This window comes from Hemicordylus capensis, chromosome 5 (genome assembly GCF_027244095.1).
Source record: "Hemicordylus capensis ecotype Gifberg chromosome 5, rHemCap1.1.pri, whole genome shotgun sequence".
NCBI classification, from domain to species: domain Eukaryota; kingdom Metazoa; phylum Chordata; class Lepidosauria; order Squamata; family Cordylidae; genus Hemicordylus; species Hemicordylus capensis.
The window spans coordinates 133351851-133373089 of record NC_069661.1 but is presented as its reverse complement, the minus strand read 5'-3'; the positions used below and the strand labels follow the sequence as shown (position 1 = coordinate 133373089).

General features: G+C 44.2%; 1 protein-coding gene across 3 annotated transcripts in view; it reads left to right on the top strand.

The window, feature by feature from the left end:
• Positions 1-21239, top strand: part of FBLN1 (fibulin 1) — a 139306-nt gene that overhangs the window by 100001 nt on the left and 18066 nt on the right. For 2 of the 3 annotated variants that reach the window (XM_053254874.1, XM_053254875.1), the window contains exons 15-16: positions 7932-8074; positions 10118-10249. In XM_053254874.1, coding sequence (XP_053110849.1) covers positions 7932-8074; positions 10118-10249 — 275 coding nt within the window. The remainder of the gene's footprint in view (positions 1-7931; positions 8075-10117; positions 10250-21239) is intronic. The other variant, XM_053254877.1, reaches the window with a different exon arrangement.

The following is a 21239-nucleotide window of genomic DNA, read 5'->3' as shown; positions in this document are numbered from 1 at the left end:
GGGAGTTCTATGGGACAGCCCTATAGTCAGCTACAGAGGGAAGAGGAGATTGATGGAAATAGTCCTTTTGGCTCATGCACCAGCACTCAAGCAATAGTCCTTTGGCTCATGCACCAGCACTGGATTTCAACCACAATATTTTCTTTTCATGAAAGACACATTTCTCATTTGACATCACTACAATCACTCTTAGAAATCAATAGTAAACCATAGGTTTACAAAACTCTTTATTATTTAAAGACTGTTTTCAGTTTGAACCTCCCCTGTAACACAGTAAAACTGTGTTGTTCTTTCAGAGTTCATGTTGAACAATACTTAGTAATGCTACTTTTGGCAGTCATTTTTACTCCAGTTGCATCTGCAAATGTGTGCAAGCTACCTGCACCTGCAAGCCTTGGAAGATGGCCATGTTGGATTCAATGGCGCCTCTCAGTCAACAACATTTAACTAGCCCCTTTGTTCACAGAAAAATCTTTGCAAAATGTGTTGTAGAAGGCTGCTTTCAGACAGCTTTGTAACCAGATCAGTTTGAATGCAGAGGAGCTATTTCAGGACTGCACAATTCCAGCCCTTTGGCTGTTGTTGGACTACAACTCCCATCATTCCCAGCTACAGTAGCTCAGGAGTTGATGGGAGCTGTAGTCCAATAACAGTTGGAGGGCCAAAGTTGTGCAGCCCTGAGCTAATCAGTGGAGGGAAATTATTAATCACAACATTGGGTCCCATCCATTTTTTGGTAGTACTAAGAGAAGTCCTTGCAAATCACATTGCAGAGAATAGTGGTATTCCTGGTTTGCTTCTGAACAGTGCAAACAGCCTAAAATGCTGTCATGCTCTTGCTACTTTGGGATAAAACAAAAGAAAAATAATTAAACACTATCTCTAAGAAATGGTAGCAAATGCTATGGTTGCAAATTCTGTAAATTTTGTTTTTGTTACAGGGTATCCACAACTCACGATAATTTCACTGTTATAGTTATATAACTGGTTTTTAAATATGTATATTTATTTATTGTTACATTAATGTCCCCTTTCATAAAATATCTCAAGACAGTATCCAGCAGAAATATTAAAACCGTAATACAATCAAGTAGAAATATTGAAACAATAATAAAATCAATATTAATGCAATTTAATGTTAATAATTATTTAATCAAAAACAATAGTTTAAAATAATTAAAAACACACAATGAAACCATAAAAGATAGCTCACAAAACAGCATCACTATTTAAAAAAACCAAACCAAATCCACAACACTCTAGAGAGCAAAAGGCCTTGCCAAATGGCCAGGCCTTCAGTTGCCTCTTTAAAGATAGGGAGAAAGGCTGAGTCCTAGTCGACATGGATGCAAGTGACTTTATTTGCAAAGGGACATACAAACTGGTCTCAGTAGGTTGTTGATGGTTCCTCCCCCATTTCACAAGAGGACATTATGTGCAGCAAAAGAATTGCCATCCGAAACAGCTCTGCTAGCCTGCATTGAGCAGATGCAATGGAAGCAGAGAAAAAACATCTCTTTATCACCACCACTGCCACTCAGTAGTCCCTAAAATGGGCTGTAGTCCACATTCAGTCAGATTAGTTACAAGTCTTCCTCTACTGTTGCTCTAGCCACTGTCCAAGCTGTAGAAAGCTCTATTGAGCTCTATGGGCTCCACCAAGCCAGAGATGGCATTTAGGAGTGACCATGTTGACAGTCTGAGCTGTCTCCACATTCCAGAGATTCACCCTGACCAGTGTTCCTTCTAACAGATATTCCCAGATGTTGTGGACTACAACTCCCATAATCCCCAAGCAAAAGCCATTTCAGATGGGGATTCTGGGAATTGTAGTCAACAACGTCTGGCAATCCCTGTTAGAGGGAACACTGGTCCTGACAGAGTCACCAGCTCTGGATGTATGAAACTTTTCAAAGGCTTGCCTGGAACCCAAGCAAGTCCATAAGCCTTTGGGGGTGGACCTTTGTAATTGGTCTAGTACCCCCGTAGAGGCTAGTTGGAGCAGTCAAACAAAAGCCCACCAGATGGTGATCTATCCATGACAAGGGAATTATATGAAACTCCCCCACCTCCAGATCACTTATTTTCTGGTCTGCAAGAATCAGATCAAGCATATGCTCTGCCACATGGTTAGGGTCTGATACCAATTGTGATAGGCCCATGGTTGCCAGGGTGCAATGAAGTCCTGAGCCGCTCCTACGAGGGGAGCCACAGCATGGCCTGAACAGGTTCAGTCAGTCAGTTCGAACGTTCAGCGGAGGGGGAGTAGGACTTTAAGGGCAGGGGAGGGTGCACTTACCCCTCGCCCCACTTGCCCCCAGCCAGCACAAGATTCTTGTAAATGCTTTCGGGGCAGCAGCGTACCTCCCTGCCTCCCCTTCCCCTCTTCAGCCGGAAGTGGCCAGAAGCACACGTCAGGCACACAGGTGCGCACATTGCGATCATGCGTGAGCCCATCTGACATGCACAAGTGCATGCACACGTGCACCTGGTACTTCTGGCCACTTCTGGCCAAAGAGGGGAAGGGGCAGCAGGGAGGTATCGTGCCATCCCGATAGCTTTTACAGGAATCTAGTGCCAGGGGGAGAGTGAGGGGAGTGGTAAGTGCACCCTCCCCCCACCCTTAAAGTCCTACCCCCCCACCCCTTCGAACCACCCCCGCCCAGTTCCGTACACATCCCTACGCCAAACTAGAGATATGCAAACCGGTTCAAATTCAAACCGGTTCGAATCCAAACCGGTTTGGTTCGATGGTTCAAATTCAAACCAAACCAGCCATCAGGTTCAAGCTGCAGGTTCAAATTCGAACCGAACTGGGAGGGGTCGGTTTGAACTGGTTTGAACTGGTTCAAACCTCCAAAAGTGGGTAGGGTGGTAGTTGGCACCAATGGGTGCCTACTACCCAACCCCAAAAGCATGTTTTTATGGGAGGAGAATATATTCATGAAACATGCCCCCTGTTTCAGCTGAACAGTAAACTATCATTGTAGAGAAACAAATGAGGTAAGTGGCCTAAAGGATTATCCGAAGTTCGCACTGACATTTCAAATAGATTTATACAACCTATAGATTTATACAAGAATGGAGGTTTCAGAAGCCCCATAACTGCACTTAGGTGGTGCTGGCGTGGCCAAGAGCGAGTGGTGGTGTAGTGCACCGATGGTGCCAGCCTTCTCCATGGGTTACTAACCCATGGGGTACAGAGTTTTGTTGTTTCTGAGGTATTCGAGTGTAGATTCTCTAGTAGCAAATGAGAGTGGATTAATGGTTTGTCATTGAAAAGCTCATATGCTACCAGAGAATCTATACCAGAACACCTCAGAAACAACAAAACCCAATACCCCATGGGTTAGCAACCCATGGGGGTGGTTGGCACCCACTCTCACTTAAAAATCAGCCCTTTGCCCAATTCCTTTCAAATAATTCTGGTAGCTTCCTTGTCACCCTTGGGAACTACCACACATCACACTCCGCTCTAGGCCACCCCTTTCCCCCCGATGTGAAGTGATACATTTGCTGGAATCCTCATTATTCCCTATGAGGAATTTAAAAATACTTTAAAAATTCACCAATAATAGGAGGAGTATCCGATTGCCTTGGTCTTTGGTGGGTGGTAGGCACCCCTAGGTGCCTACCACCCACCCCACTTTTGTGCCCCTAGATGCTCCACAATAGGGGATAATGGGCTGGTTCAAATCCCTATGAGAAAAATAATTTAAAATATTTCAAAAAATCATAAAAAATCATAGAAGTGTCCAATTTCTTTGGGGTTTGAGTGGTAGTTTGCACCCATGGGTGCTCCACAATAGGGAATAATGGTCTGGTTCTAGTCCCATTATATCCTATGAGAAAAAAATTCATAAAAAATTGTATAAGAGTCTGATTGCTTTTGGGGTTGGGTAGTAGGCACCCATGGGTGCCAACTACCACCCCACCCATTTTTAGATGTTTGAACCAGTTCAAACCAGTTTGAAATGGTTCAAATTCAAACCAAACAGGAGGTGTTCAAGCAAAACCAGAACCGAACCTCGCCCTCCTGGTTCAAACCCAGTTTGAATTTGAACAGAACAGGGCAAACCAGTTTTGTGCACATCCCTACCCCAAACCAGTAAGCCTATGGGAACCCAATGGTACCTCCAAGACCACCCTTTCCAGCGCAAGTAGGATGAATGATGTGCTGTGTGGGGGGTGGTCAGTATACTTACAGAATCCCCATCTTATCTTGGAGGCCCACCTTCAAGGACAAACACTCAAAACCAAGTGATTACCTAACTGGGCAGCTGGAAAGGGTAATGGTCTCATGATAGACCCCGTCCCTGCCCCTCAAGGCAGGGTTGCTGCAGAATCAAGAACCCAGAAGACAAAACTGAGAGAGAACAACCCCACCTTGATCACCCAACCTGGTATCCATCATACATACCAGGTCAGCATACTCATCCACAATCAAATTGTGAAGAAGTGATGTTTTAGCATTTACTTATCTGGCATTCAACCTAATTGAATCCTAATCCTTGAGGGAGTATTCCCAGAGCTCCCTGGGCATGCAGGTTAGGAAGAAAGGCCTGAAACATGAACAGGCCTCAATTGCCTGGACTTCCCCCCATCTCCCAGAACAGCCTGCTCAGCTTCCCACCACCACATCTCCCTCTGCCTGCTACCCTAGAAATACCTGCCTCCGGGCTATCCTCACTCCTCTGCTATCCCAGACATTTCCTTTAGCCCAATTTTACCTCAGCTACCACTACTTCTCTCAACCCTGTCTTGGAGATGCCAGGGAAGGAACTTGGAGCCTAGATGCTCTTCCCAGAGTGGCTCCATCCCCTGAGGGGAATATCTTACAGTGCTCACACTTCTAGTCTCCCTTTCATATGCAACCAGGGTGGACCCTGCTTAGCTAAGGGGACAAGTCATGCTTGCTACCACAAGACCAGGTCTCTTCCTTTTTTCAAAATTGAAACTTAGTGTCTTGTATGATTAAAATTCTAATGCCTATATGTATGTTGCCTCCACTTGCTGGATATTTTGCTGCCATACATAGCACAGAATACAATATGGTATGAGATTGAACACCTTTCTGTATTAATTACATAATTTTGCTGACTTGCTACCTTTATACTCAGTGCCATTCTGATAATAGTGTTGATTAACTTTTATATATAGTTTTATGTTCATAGTTTTAACTTCTAGCTTCTTCTACTTATTATACTAAGTAAATTTTATTGAGACTATTATTTTGTAGGAGTAGAACTGTTTTTGTTTATTTTGCTGTTATGCTGGTCAAAGACCGAAATAAAGACTATGCTATGCTATGAATGATTTAAAAAGCATACAAATGTTTTGGAATGTTATAGCAAAATTAGCTGATGGCCTTTCAAAAATAATATGTGGAATGGAGGGGAAGTTGCTTGTTTTATGTGTCACTCTTCTCCTTCTCTGTTTATGTTAGTCTCCTTTACCTCCCCTTTTCACTCTCTCCCTCCTTTATTTCTCTTTCTTTTGCCAGGAGAAGTCCTCTTCTGCTCCTGCTCCTCCTCAAGTCTTTTTTGATGGGTTAAATAATGGGGTATAGTTGTTGGTTTTAAGTGTCACCTTTCTCTCTATGTTAAGTCTCCCTTCCCTACCTCCCACCTTTATTTCTCTCTCTTTCTTTGTGTCTGGAGAAATCCTCTCTTCCTAATTCTCTTCCTTCTCTCCAATGTTTTGGCCTTCTCCCCCCGCATTCTTCTTTCTTTCCATCTACTCTGCCTTTCCTAGCACTTCTTTTCCGGCATTCCCTTTGGCTGTTCTTGGTTTAATGTGTCATGGGTATTATTTTCCATTGTGGGCATGTGTGTTTTAAACTGTGGTTTGGAGCATTAGTAGCGGACTTCCTTAGAAAGCCAGTGTATGTAGCTGATCAGCAGGAGCATTTGCAGAGCAAAGCAGGCGGCAATATAACACACAGAAAAGCAGAACATTGCTGCCTGCTTCTCTTTCCAGAGGCTTGGCCCTCCATTGAAAACAATGGTTGACATCCTGACTAATGAAGCACACACAGTAGTAGGGTCTACAGAGATGCAGTGGGAGCCCTTGCACAACTCTCCCAGTCCTCTTGTATAGCACACGCTATTGCACAAGAGCACTAATACTTCCAAGTGCTGCCCATACCCTGGAAGTGTTCTGTAAGAGTGGAAACACATCTCTGAGGACCAGCAATCTTAAAATCTTGTTGTAAATCACCCTGAGTCGTACGTTTTGGGCGGTATAAAAATATGCTAAATAAATAAATAAATAAAAACATATGGAGGCTCTCCACACGAGCAGCTTGGAGAGTCAAGGAGGGTTTGGCAGGCTTAGCCCGCTCTCCCCGCAGACAATCATGCCGCTAGCCCTGGGCGGCCAGATCGGCCACTCACATGATAACCGGCTCTGTCACTGAGCCAGTTGGGGTGGCGGGGATTTGGGGCCACCTGGCCCCCAGAAGTCCCAGAATGTCTCACGTGAGTGCACAGGGCATTTTGAGGAGACCCCCGTGCCAGGAGGCTTGTTAGAGCCTCCCGGTTGGGGGTCTCCTCATGAGCTGCTGTGGCGTGGAGCTGCACTGTGGCAACTCCCAATCAGGGAAACAGGGTTAGCAGAGCACCTGCTCCGCTAACCTCATTTAACGGGGGTGAGGGGTGTATTTAGAGAGGATTGCTGCCGGGAGTCATGCAGCTCCCGTTGCAGCACACGACCACTGGAAAGCGGGCTAGGCTCCCTTGGCCTGCTTTCCAGTGGTCATGAGAATAGCCTCATAGAGTGTAGTACTGCTGATATAGCTCTTGTACATGTGCTACTTATTTATAAACCTTACACTTAACAATGCTGGAAATGTCATACAATGAAATTTTTTCATTACTTTTGAACACAATCCCACTTAAAAAAATATTAGTAGAGGTTTTTAGTAGAGAAGATATGCTCTCACTTTTACCCCAGAAATGGTACTATTTGGATATTTCAAGGATGAAGTTATATCTGATAATGTGCATCTGGTTCTTTGTTAACTGCAGCTAGACTCTATATTGCTTTTGTTTGGAGATCTTCTTGCAGTCCAGCACTGTTTGACTGGTACAAGTGTATCTGGGAGCAAGTTCTGTTAATGAAATTAAGCTGTTATAGGTAAGAAAAGGAGAATGAGATCTGGCTACATTTGTAAGAAACTGGGCTTATTTATAAACCACTGGAACGCAGAATTTGAGGATAATGGCTACCCACATGCCTTGTTTGCACTTGTATAATTGTCTTGGTACCTGTCTATAATTTTATTATTTTAGAATAAATTTTAAAAGGAAAAAAAACCATATACATGATTGTCTAGCACAATTTCCTTGTGGCTTGCAGGCTTTTTGCATGCCCAGTGATAGGTGGATCTACCCAAGACTGCTTAGAATCCATCCCAGATGGATGTCAGAAAAATCAATAAGACTCCAGAGGCTGGGATATGCTGACACATGAATAGTGGCTTATACTAAGATTAGGATCTGGAATCGGAACTTTTACTTTCATTGCATATTTGACCCTTACAGTACGATTGTTTGCACAACCATAAACAGGATCAGAGGAGCACCCAGCCAGGGTAGGAGAGCCAGGTGTGCTTCCGATTCCCGGTTGTGATAACCCAAAAAAGCAAGGTAGGAAGAGGGGAGAGTGATAGTGTGGGAGGTGGGAGCTGGGTTGGACAGCTTTTTGGACACCCTTGGTAAAATTCTGGGGACAGAATCTGGGTGAGGCATGCCTGTCCAACCCAGCTCCTGCCTCCCACACTATCACTCTTCCCTCTTCTTACCTTGCTTGCGTTATCACAACTGATGATTGGGAGTGGGCCTCATTCTCCTCCAACCCTGCTTAGGGTGATGAGAACAGCCTGAGTTAATTTCCTGTTCAACATCTTTATTTCCTTTCTTCCTTTTTAGAGTCAGACAGGAGAAGACGGATACTGTTCGCTGCATTAAATCCTGCCGACCAAATGATGTCAACTGTGTATTAGATCCAGTTCACACCATTTCTCACACAGTCATCTCACTGCCCACATTCAGGGAATTTACCAGGCCTGAAGGTAAATGGCTTTCCTTGCTACATATGAATAGCCTGAAATATAGGCTATTGCAGCCTATATTACATTCTAGGAACTCTCTCTCTAGAAACCATTGCTAAGAGTGAAGCCAGCCGTTTGCATGGTGCAAAACTAAGCAGAGTCAGAGGTGTAGCTAATAATTGAACAGTGGGTTGGGGTGGGGATGCCCCTCGGCCCCTGAGGGAGGGGTGCCCACTTGCTGGGCAACAGGTTCCTCTTCACCCTCACCCTCCTGCCTCTCCCAAGAAGAAGGTGGTTGTACAGGGGACCATCTTCACTTTTTGTCCCATGGCCCTCTCCAACCTTGCTATGCCCCTGAGCAGAGCAGTCATACAAATGGGAGAATGGGAGCCTTTCTGAATGTTGCTTTTTTGTAGCCTACGTTCTTTAGCCTACAATCACCCAGCATTCTGTGTTGTGTGTGTCTCCATGCATCCATGTATGTGTCCCTCGATTATCAGCTGTAGAGACACATAGGGACACCTCAATGGCATAGTTTGTGATGATGTCATCTACCCCAATTCAAGATGGCAGATATGTGAATGTTTGGGCACAAGTGGGCTAACCTGTGGACCATCTAACAGATTTGAACCAAATTTGCTACAGGTGTAGGGACACATAGCGATGGCTCAAGAGCATAGTTTGTAATGATGTCATCCACCCTGATTCAAGATGGTGGACATCTGAGGCGCAAGTGGGCTAACTTGTGGACTGTCTAACCGATTTGAACCAAATTTGGTACAGTTGTAGTGAGTGACACAAAGGGACACCTCAACAGTTCATGATGATGTCATCCACCCCAGTTCAAGATGGCAGACATGTGAACATTTGAGGCACAAGAGGGCTAACTTGTGAACCACCTAACCAATTTGAACCAAATCTGGTACAGTTGTAGGGACACATAGGGACACCCCAATTTGGCATAGTGTCATGCCCTCCCTCAAGGACAGTGAAGAGGAGTGGGAGGTAGGCAGCCTTCTAGTAGGTGGGGAGACAACTTAAGGAGCGCAGTCTGATGTTGGGAGTCAGGAGATAGCTGAGATGGGCCAGGCTGAATGTTCGGCACAGGAAGGTCTGTCAGGTCCAGGGGACCCTGAGGGTGAAGGGTCAGATCCCGAGCAGGAGAGTGAGTGGCCCTTGACTCCTTAAGAACGCAGACAAGAAAGACGGCAACAGCCAGTGAAGGAACTGTGAAGAAGCCGGCGTCTCCTCAGGAGGCAGCAAGAGAGACACTGAATCTCTAGCAGCTGGCAGAGGTGGAGAGTTAATTAAGGCCAAGGACTATAAATCAGGTGGCGTGGGCAGCGAACACAACGCTTCAGCTCAGCTGTTGTTGGAGCTTCTGCGACCTTGAGTTCCAGGCTTCTCCGTTCTGACTCCTGTGGCCTTTGCTTTCCATGCAAGAAACCTGAAACCAGAGCTTCCGGCTCCTGTGGCATAAATCTTTGGTAAGGCGTCGGCCGTCAGGCAAGCTCGTGACATAGTTTGTGATGACATCATCCACCCCAATTAAGATGGCAGATATGTGAATGTTTGAGGTGAAAGTGGGAACCAATTTGGAATTTGCTTCAGTTGTAGGGACACATAGGGACACTTCAAAGGCATAGTTTGTGATGATGTCATCCACCCTGAATAAAAACAGTGGACATGTGAACATTTGAGGCACAAGTGGGCTACCTTGTGAACCTTCAAATGTAGTCCAGTTGTAGGGATAGTGAACGGAAAGTAGGCAGAGTAGTTCGTACCCGAACAACTTTTTTTAAACTAATAAGCAGTTGGCCAACAAGTTTCTGAAGTCACAGGTTCTCATCATTCAAATCACAGCATTATTACTGTTCCCTGTTACAGCCCCTCTCTCCTTGATTAAGCAGCTCTTATAAGTCTGGTGAAAGATAATGTTCTTCTTAACATATTTTTTTTAGATTTGTAAGCATTGAAGTAGGCTGCACTGCACTGCTTTCTATGTTTTTTTCCAAAGTCATGTTCAGCTTATTATTGCTTATTATGCAATATCTTTCATCTCAGAGATTATCTTCCTTCGTGCGATCACACCAGCATATCCAGCTAATCAGGCAGACATCATATTTGACATAACTGAAGGAAATCTGCGGGATTCCTTTGATATAATCAAGCGGTACATGGATGGCATGACTGTGGGTGAGAAACTCTTTTCTTTTAGCTATTATTTCTGAATATAATGACATACCAAGTTTGACATGGATATTTGTTTTCCTGTGCAATTCCCATATTTTTTTTTATTAAGACAGTGAATCCCTCCCGCCCCAAGGGCCATCAGTATGTTCTGAAATCTAAGTTCTAACTTATGTATGAAGGAAGGAATGAAATACACAAGGGAATAATCCAGCCAAATATAAGCATATGACCATCCTAAAACATGCCCTTTATTTTCCTGTGACTGCACATTGAAGCAGAGTCTCCATAGTGGTGGAAAAGGCATAGCCACAATTGAACAGGGGCGGGGAAAATGTCCCTGGGCCCCTGAGGAAGGCTGGTGGTGGCTCTGGCTGGGAAACAGCATACTCTTTGTTCTCCCCCTTATGCTTCTCTGAAGATGACGATGGGGGAGAAGGAAGGGGCCCATCTTCACATTTTGGCCCAGGGCCCACTCCAACCTTGCTATGGCTGTGGTCTGGCATGATGGTGGGCTACATTTGGAACAGCTGTCCATGGAGGTAAGGGTCCTACTAGGGCTGCTGTGTAACTTCAAAAGGAGCCCTGGTGGTGTAATGCTTCCAGGCAGCAGCGCGGCACCAATGGAAAGGAGTGCTGCACTGCTGACTGGAAGTGCTTTAGAATTTTCCTTTGGCAGTCTTGTCATGACACCATCACGACTGCTTTTGAAGTTGTGCAGCAGTCCCAGTGAGTCACTTACCTGAATGAAAGATTGTGCAGAATATAGCCCACCATTTGGTAGTTGCATATGTTCCTGTGCTGATCAGCTAGTATTAGTCTGTTTGGGTTAGAAGTACACCTTGGACAGGGATAGTCAAAGGGTAAAAGAAAGAAAGAAAGATTGATTTCTTTAAAAAAAACAAATTCTGGTTTAAACAGGGTTTCAACTTCTTTGCTTTAATCTTTACTGTGTCTTATTAGGGAGTTGCTAGAAGTGCATATTTGTGAATCTGGGACAGCCATGAACTGGACTCTATCTGGATCTGACCTGGGAAACATGCTTTTTATGTGAACTGCAGAATGGGACTAGTTCTTTAAGTGGTGTTAAGAGGATAGAGTTTTACTAGGTGTTGCAAACAGATATGCCTTTGAACATATCTGTTCAATGGATTAAACAATTATGATATATTACTAAACAACTTAATACCTTGGCCTGAAGGTGGTGCTATTGACTTAGAGAAAAGGGGTTTTCTTACAGGCTTGCAGAAACCCAGATCAAATCAGCAGTTTAGGTTTATTTCATAATTTTTCAAGCAGAAATGTACAGTTGAGTGCCAAAAGGGATCTTGTTAACACAAGTTTGTAAGCCTTAAATAGAGATATTTATGAAAACAGTAGTTAAATAAGTGGAGAATGCTTTTATTTTTATACTTAAGATAATATAAACATGATGGAGTAGCTAATTTATTTCTTTTTATAATTTATATACTATCAAAATTTCCATCATATGGAGAGTGGGAGTGTTTCTGTGTGCAAAGGGACAAATTGCACATTTCAGGGACTCCTGGGCATACAGCAACATATTTGTATACAGAAACACACTGCAGCCCTGTCACTGAAGTGGAGTAAATGGTGGAGTAAAAAGCCCTCCTTTGAAAACCAACCCCCTGCCCCCTGATTTTGGTCATTCACCAGAAAATAAGCAAGTTGTCCTCAGCAGAGTTTTTTGGGGAGGGCATTCCACAATACAAGTGTAGTGCCCCAAAAAGCCCTTTCATGCATGCCCATCTGCTGAACCCCAGATGGTGAAAAGACACAGATGGTGTACTCCAATGCTGAGCATGCAGGACTGGGTACATATGGGGAAAGACTGTTATTATGTGGAGAAGATTTTGTTGGGTTTCAAGTCCTTTTTATTAGCCTACTTTATTTAAAGAAAATAAGCTTATGAAATCACCCAGCATTCTGGTGTGTGTGTGTCCCTTCTATCAACTTCACAATGTCTGGACTAATATGAACCAAATTGGGTACAGGAGATATAGGGACACCTCAGTGGCAAGTTTGTAATGATGCCATCCACCCTGATTCAAGATGGCAGACGCATAAATGTTTGAGGCACAAGTGGGCTAACTTGTGGGCCATCTAACCAATTTGAATCAAATTTGTTACAGTTGTAGTGAGTGACACATAGGGACACCTCAATGGTGTAGTTTGTGATGTTATCCACCTTTCAAGATTGTGGATGCATGGATGTTTGAGGTGTAAATGTGAACCACCTAACCATTTTGAACCAAATTTGTTACAACTGTATGGACACATAGGGACGGCTCAAGGGCATAGTTCGTAACATTGTCATCCACCCCGATTCAGAATGGCAGACACATGAATGTTTGAGGCACAAGTGTGTTAAGTTTAGGGATGTGCCAAAACATGATTCAGCATCTGAATCGCCGGCACAATCCCTTTTAAAATGAAGGCTTCAGAGCAGGTCCATACCTGCTCCTCCTCCCACTCGCCACCACTTCCATAATTCTGGCATTCCTCCTAAATATCTACATGTGTCTGCAGGGTGTCTCCCAGATGCCCCTGCATATGATGCCAGCATGCACATGGCTTCTGTGCATGCACACCAGCCAAATGGTCAGCAACCATGGTCAGCAACCATGGTGGAGACACCCTACTGGTGTGCAAAGGTATCCGGGAAGAACGCCAGGATTATGGAAGTGATTGTGAGTGGGACGAAGAGCAATTTTTATTGTTACTTTGCATTGGATTTAAAGTATTTTTATATGTAATGCAACTGCTGCCTCAGGTGCCATTTAGGGCAGAGAATGCAGCTACTACTACTTATACACATATTTGTTCACTGCATTCTCTGTCTTAAATGGCACATAAAACAGCACTTGTATTACATATAAAAGTACTTTAAAACCAATGCGGAGCAACAATAAAAATCTGCATTAGAATAGTACAGGCAGCTCAAATAGCCTCACAAGCTACATCAACAAACCAGAGCAACCCATACAAAACAGCCATAGAAATAAAACTGTCTTCCTGAAAGGACAAAACACCATTAAAGAGAGGGGCAATGAGTATCCACTGAGAGTACCTTCCAAACTGTGGGTGTCACCATAGAGAATGCCAGGATCTGTGCCTTCACTGAACTCATCTGGATGAAAAATGGGAAATGAAGCAGAGATCAGTATTGTCTTTTTGTTACCATTACTGGTATATCACTTTTCAACAACAACAAAAATCAAAGCAGTTTACATAGAAAACAACAACAAAAGATATAGGTTCCCTATTCCCAAAGGGCTCACAGTCTAAAAAGGCATTGGTGCTGGAGCAATGGCCGACATCCTGGCTAACAAAAGAGACTTGCTTCATGGGCCTGTGGGGACTTTGAAGCAGTTCTAGTATGGAAGAGAGAGAGAGAGAAAATCACTCTTACCACTCTGTTGTGTTCTTAATTCAATGTTCTATTCAGTGGTATGTTCATTCACACCAAGGCTGTGGCTAGCTGCACTCCTTAAGCATTTCTTGACTACAAGCCACACGATAGCAAACAGCACACCATGGCTGTGTGATTCAATTTACCAAGGAAAAGAGAGCCCATAATCCAGAGGATTTGGCTTGGAAGCTGTTACACAATCTATCCATTATCACCTAGGGATGAAAGCCAGGTTGCTGTTTTAAGCAGAATTTCTGAAGAATGAAGTCTTCCAGGCCGTAATGTAATCTAATCCCTGACCAAATTCTAAGAATAAGGCTGAAGTCAGGGGTCACTACATCTTGTGTAACCTCTTTAAAAGTAGTGATTTAATTTTTTTAAAGAGATCAGTTGATATTATCCATGGAATCACTTGGAGTCGCGGGGGAGGCGTGAGGGCTTCAGCCAAAGATAAAATGCCATGCAGTTCCCATGAGAGCAAAATGATATTTGTTTATGAGCATTTCTATACCACTTTTTAGATAACCTCCCAAAGTGGCTCTATAGCACAAATAGAACAATCAAAACAGTCATTAAGTAAACACAATGGCTGGCATTCTGCACATTGTAATGGTGTGTGGGGTGTGTGTGTGTGTGTGTTCTGAGCCTGCAGCACCACTGCATGTGTCTAAAACAATGCCTGTGGTGTTGCAGAACCAGGTTGGAGCCCGGCTACTTGAAATAGCACAGCCATCCTTCTGAGGCACTATAGCCATGACTTCCAATGGCTGTAGTGTCCCGGAAGTGTGATTGCACAATTTAAACTAGCAGCACAACAGCCCTGTCCACACTACCACAGACATTTTAGATGCCCATAGCAGTGCAGGCAGTTCAGAACTTGTGCAGAATAAAATCACCAAGTGCTAGGCCTCTGCATACCAAAAAATGTTGGATCCAATCCAACTGGGAAATCATTGGGAGGGCTGGCATTGCAAAACTGGAATCCTGATATTTATCCGACATTTTGTCAGACTCCCACCCTTCTCCCTCACTTACCAGGGATTGCATGGGGGCTGGGGACAAAGGCACAGTGTCCTTTTTGCTCCTGTGGAGCACTGGAACTATCTGCCCCCACTTGTCCAGTGCATTTGTGGGGTGTGTTGTTCTTTTAAACTACACACCTCACAATGTGCCATGCTCCTGGAGACATAGAAGAACTTAGAGGGGGAAACAGGGGACTTAATTTAAAATGGAAGCCGCAGCAAAAGGCAACATCACTGCTTGCCTTTTTGCTGCAGCTTCTGTTTTAAAACATTTTTCCTTTTATAAGATCTTGTGAATTGCTTTCCCAATAGCTTCCTCAGCCATATTGCCTCCCCAACATCTCGAAGCAGCCCTGGGAGGCCTCCAGATCACTCTGGGATCCACAAAAAACATTCTTGGGCTCCACACTTTCCTCCCACCTCTTACTATGTGCCTGTACCTACAATGAGGGAAATAAGTATTTGATCCCCTGCTGATTTTGTCCGTTTGCCCTCTGACACAGAAATGACCAGGCTATAATTGGAATGGTAGGTTTGGAATGGTCAGATGCGGGGGCGTGGTCTGGCCAAACAGAGCCTTGAGGCTCCGTTCGACCCAGACTCAATCAGTTGCCCTTTAACTACCGAAGGGGCCGCATGGCCCCTTCGGCAGTTAAACAAAGGCTGGTGCTGCTTTCGCAGCGCAGCCTAGGAGTGGCTCTTCCCTCCAGGGAAGAGTCACTCCTGGGCTGTGCTGCAAAAGCAGTGCCAGCCTTTTAACTCCTGAAGGGGCCACGCGGCCCCTTCAGGAGCTACTTAGGCTGGCGCTGCGTTTGCAGCACAGCCCAGGAGCAGCTCTTCCCTGCCTTTGCAGGGAAGAGCCACTCCTGGCTGGCACTGCGAATGCAGCCTCAGCCTTTGTTTAGCTCCCGAAGGGGCTGTGCGGCCCCCGCTCAGGAGCTAAACTAGTCTCCCCGCGTCTGACATCAGACGCGGCGGGCATGTCAGGGCCGCTCTCACAGCCCCTGATTGGTCAGCAGCACGAGTTCTTTGAACCCGTTGGCCCAATGGTGGCTCTGCCCCTGCTACCACTATCCCTGGTGCTCTGCATCTAACAGCTGGATGACAGGCAGAAACCCAGCCAATGGCATTTCCCCCAGTATTTGGAGATGGGAACTGCATCTGCTGAAGTTTATTTATTTTTCATAGGAACTTAGGAAGTTGCCTTATATAGAGTCAGACTATTGGTCCATCTAGCTCAGTATTATCTACAGAGACTGGCAGTGGCTTCTCTGAGGTTGCAGGCAGGAGTCTCTCTCAGTCCTCTTGGAGATGTCTGGAACCTTCTTAATGTAAGCATGCAAATGCTCTGCCCAGAGCAGCCCATCCACTAAGGGAAATATCTTACAACACTCACATATAGTCTCCCATTCAAATGCAAACCAGGGTGGAACCTGTTTAGCAAGGGGATAATTCATGCTTGCTACCACAAGACCAGACCTTGTGGTATATACTACCTGTCATCCCTAGGCAGTGTACATAAGTTAATGTAGTTCTGGCTGCCACACAACTAAAGTACAAGCAGAATATCAACAGGTGCTACCCACACCTTCACATGCTAGGCAAAGTGTACCTGTTGAACGTCTGCCTGTATGCAACTGTTAAAAGTCCCAGGTCCTCTGGCCCTTGCATGCAACTCAGCAGTCATCTCCCCTTATGAGGAACAAGATTGGAGGGTGGTAAAACTCATACAGGAGACCTACCAGTTCTGAGGTAAAATGAAGCAAAATAGAAGCAACCATAGCTAAGGAGCTGAGGCCTATGTGATTGAGTCTGTTCCCTATCTACCACAGAGTTAAAGCACTGAAGTATAATGATTGCCATTTATTTTCAAGACATTTCTTCTTCTTTGGGAGTTAATTTCATTAGCAAGCCCTGAAGGAGGCCCTTCACAGATGATTCCAGAGCTAAAGACAACAGCAGCAGAGGCTGTTTAGTCCCCTTCCCTTCTTTGCCCAGTCACTACCTTCTCTCTCCCCTTTTCTCTTCACAAAAATTCCAACTGAACTGAGCATGTGTGTGTAGATTTGATGTTACCATAACAGCTATTTTCTTAAATTATAGAAATTTAAAACATATTTACTTAGACACATCCTCAAAAGACAGACCTTCTAAAAAGATGTTTCCTGAATAAATTGAGTCAGTCTGGGCTTTCCTATTAGGATACAAAATACTCTATCGTAAAGATAGGGCATGGAAAAAACCCCAGCTGTGGTCTTGAGGTTTCATGTATTTCAACTTCTGCTCCTCATAACCTAGCCATTTTCCCACAGATGCATTAAAAAAAACCCTGATATATTTGTTCAGTTGGCAATTCTGAGCTTTAAAATGCCCCTTCTAGCATGAATAGTGCAAAGGCAAAGCTTTGAGAAGCCACGGAAGTTCAAGAAGGCTGGGTGAAATAACATGATAGAATGCTATTTTTCCTCTTCACCCCACTCCTGTGCCTGTGTAATGCATAAATAAATATGTGGATCAGATGAGGGGCAAGTACCAGGTTCACTATCTCCCTCTAAAGGTATTGGAGATGTTCTAGCAGTGGTAAGTTAAGAGCCAGCAGCTGCTTCAGAACCCAGGCAAGCAGGGGGCATAGCAAGATTGGAGTGAGTCCAGAGACAAGAAGTGAAGATGGCTCCCTGGTGTTGAGGCTTAAGCTATAACCCCCCCTCCACCACCACCACCACTTCTCACTTGAAAACTCAGCATCCTATTCCTTTCTATGCTGAGAGGCAGAGTGTTTGCTGTGGTTCTTTATCAGCAAGAGAGGGACATTCTGCATATGCTCAAAATACTACTATGTTATTATTAGTTTATACCAGGACTGCACAACACTAATGCTCTGGTGGTCTGGAACTAACCATGCCTTGGTGTGTGGGGCTGAGATAAATTTTTAGCACATTAATTATTGCATTAAAAGTTATTATTCAAAATAATTAGTAATTAAAGCTGAAGAGGATTAAAGCTTCTCATAATTTTAGAAAGCTAGTCTCAGAGTTAGCTCACATGAGGGAACGAAAATGCTGAGTCATCCCATGCCTGGGTGGGCTTCTCATAAAACCTTTCTATATTTCTGGTAGATTTAAAATGCTGCCACCAAGCACACTAAAGTTTGTAGAGAACTGGACCAGTTGATTGGGTGCTTTAATCCAAGATCCCTCTGTAACTGGGTACTGAGCAAATACAAACAACAACAACAAAACCCAAAACCTTCCACATGTATGCCTACATGGGATGAGGGGAAAAACCTGATAGCTGCTGAGCACTTGAGAATGCTTTTGCACCAGATAAATTCCCTTTTCTGCCCCCTCTTTTCCTGAGTTAAAAACCAACTCTGAGAGCCTTGTAAAAAGAAAAGAAAAAAACAACAACCCCAGTTTTATTAAATTACTACAGACTGCTTCCATCTGAGGCTTTTAGTTTTAGATACATTCAAAAATACTTAGTAGGTTACAAAAATAGGTTGTCTTTAGGCTGCAGTTGCAGTTTGCATTTAGGCATGCTTAAAGAGTCTTTTGCAATGCCTTAGGTGGGTTGAGCGTAGGCCAGTGTATCTTATTTTAATTATGTTGCAGGTAAACAATAAGAGAACAGTATCAGGAAAATGCAAAGCACACACACAAAGAAATAACAAGATTCTAATGCAAAATCTGACTAACAAACTGTTCTCTATGCTGAACCCTCTTTTCCTTGAAAACTCATCCAGTACCTGATGAGAATCAAGCTTCCTGCAATCCTGTCTCTCAAGGATCTGCAGTTATTCCACGAGAGAAACCTGCATGCTGGCTTTGACCACAAGGGAGCAAAAACTCCATGCCCCTCACTAAGCCTTTCTGCACGTGCTTCTCTCCAACAAAGACTGCACTTCTTGTTCCCAGAATTCCCAGCAATCATTCTCTAGGACCCACCCACCTGGTGTACTGATTGGCTGTCCTGGAGTTCACCAGTGTGTCATTCGAGAGAAGGGTTCACTCCCTGTTGACTCTTTAGGGGGAGGGGAGGCTGATCATTACAAAAGCAATTATTTTAAATATATAATTTAAGAAAGGCATAAAGACTAAGAAAATGAGACATGTGCAACCCTATGATAATGTTGCACAGGTAAGAAATACATGTAGGTGAAACAATTTATTTTTGGAAGCAAAACAGAATAACTCAGCAACAGCTGGTCAAGAAGCTGCTCTTTTAAAATATTATAGTATGTAGTATGTGTCTATAGTTTATAAAATAAAAACCCACATTCTTAGGGCCCAAACAGACATGATGTGGGAGATCTGACTTAAAACATAAACTTTAAAGCAGTTAGAAAAGTGGTGGTTCAATTTTTATAAGAGCAGCAGTAGTAGGGTATTTAAAGCTTCGCTCCTTGCTGTTTTCACAATCTAAATCCACAATGGCTGCACCTGCACAGGTTCTGGCTGCACACATGCTCTGTTACAAGGCAGATCGAATGTTGTGCTGGATGTCAGCCAATATTTTGAACCACGTGCAGTACCCTTCTCGCCTTGTTCAGAACCAGTCTCAACAAAAGGATGACACCAGTAAACAATGTTACGGCTGTGCTGTCTGCCGGGCACTAAAGAGTAGAGTTCTTAGTTGGCTCTCCTTCTCTCTTTTGAAAAGCAGAGACTGCAGGAGGGGAAGAGAAGAGGTTTGCCAAATGCAGAAGAACCCAGAGGCGGCTTTTTCTCCTCCCCTTTCCAGTCATGGGCATTGCAGAAGAGGGCTGATGAACAACTTAACTCTTCAGTGCTGAGCAGGCAGCACAACAGCAAAGTATTATATGCTCCGTGTGATGCACAGAGAGCTAGGTGCCAGGAGGATTCAGTGAGGGAAAGGAGGGGCCACAGGCTATGACCCCAAGTGGCTAGTGGCCCACTGACAATCGTCCCCCTATGTTCAATGGCAGCTATGCTCCTACAGGCAAGGGCCCTCATGACCAGTCTGACATGGGGCCAGCATGAGTCACAGCCAAATGAAGGCTCAGCTGTCACTTTGACTCCTGCAGTGTATGTCTGGGATTGGCCAACCTGGACTAGAGCTTTGCTCCAGTATCTTCAGGATTATGTGAACTGAGGAGGAGTAAAAATTTCTGGCTTACCATAGCAGGAAGTGCCTGTGTTCTCTTATCAGTCACTATATATTTAGCTTCCAGTTCAGTTCAGTGTTGCAACTAGCTGCTGCAGGGGTCTCTCTGGAGTATTACATGAAGTTGCCAGTGGTTTTGCACCCTCTGTGTGGCCTCCTCCTCTTGATACATGACAATAGGTGTCTGGCGTTCCATTTTTGCTCATTCAGCAGAGCAGTTTCTATAACTTGCACTTTAGCTCAGAACATTGACCTCAAGGACTCTGAGTTGAGATCCAGGTGTCTGACTCAGGTAGGGCCTGACTCGATCCTGACAGCACGAATGCTAAGCAGAACAGAAGTATTAGAAATTCTGCAGTAACTGTGAGGAATGAGTTAAATCACAAAGTTGCTCTTTCAAGTTCAAGGAGCAGTGTTATTCACTAACTGGCTATGTGATACAAAGTGCAAGCAGAAACCAGACATGAACTGCCTGAGGGGCTTACATATTTCTGTGGGGGTCAAGGGGGAGGGAAATATAATTATATCTTACAGCAACATCTATGAGCCAAAAGCGTATCTTCAGCACCTGATTTCAGTACCAGAAACTCTAATGAGGAGAGGATTGAGAAGATTAACAATATTATATTTAACACCAGCCATATATTTATCCTAGCCTTTGAGCCAAGTAATGTGTCTATATTATGAGAGTGGGCTCTTCATTTAATTTGTTGAATAGATAACTATGGTAGCAACTGCAACAATGCTTAGTATTTTATGGTACTTTTCCTAAGTCATCTAAGAGTTTTTATGTACACTGCCGTGATGTACAGTTTAATGGAGCCATAAGGCTCTGTGTGGGGCTGCAGTGAAGCTGCGAGATAAGCCCTGACATGTTAAAAACCCAGCAATTGTGGAAACAGCACTGCTGCAGTTATCCCCGTTTGCAACAATGGGAATACATATGGTAACAATGCTTCTGCAGTCACCAGATTTTAAAAGTGTTGGGCTTATCTTGTGGCCTCGCTACAGTGCAGCCCCACACAGAATCTTATGGCTCCACTAAACAGTGCACCATATCTGTAAATGTTGATCACAATTCTGTAAGCCCAGAAAATGGTCAGATGAAGACTGTATGATGTGAAAGTTCTTCATACGTCTTCATACTCTCCCAACACTAGGTAAAGGTAAGGTGTGTTGTCGAGTCGGTGTTGACTCCTGGCCACCACAGAGCCCTGTGGTTGTCTTTTGGTAAAATACAAGAGGAGTTAACCACTGCTATCTTCCGCTCAGTATGAGATGATGCCTTTCAGGATCTTCCTATATTGCTGCTGCCCAATATAGTTGTTGGGAAACATACCAGCAGGGATTTGAACCAGCAACCTATGGCTTGCTAGTCAAGTCATTTCCCCGCTGCACCATTAACACTACATAGATG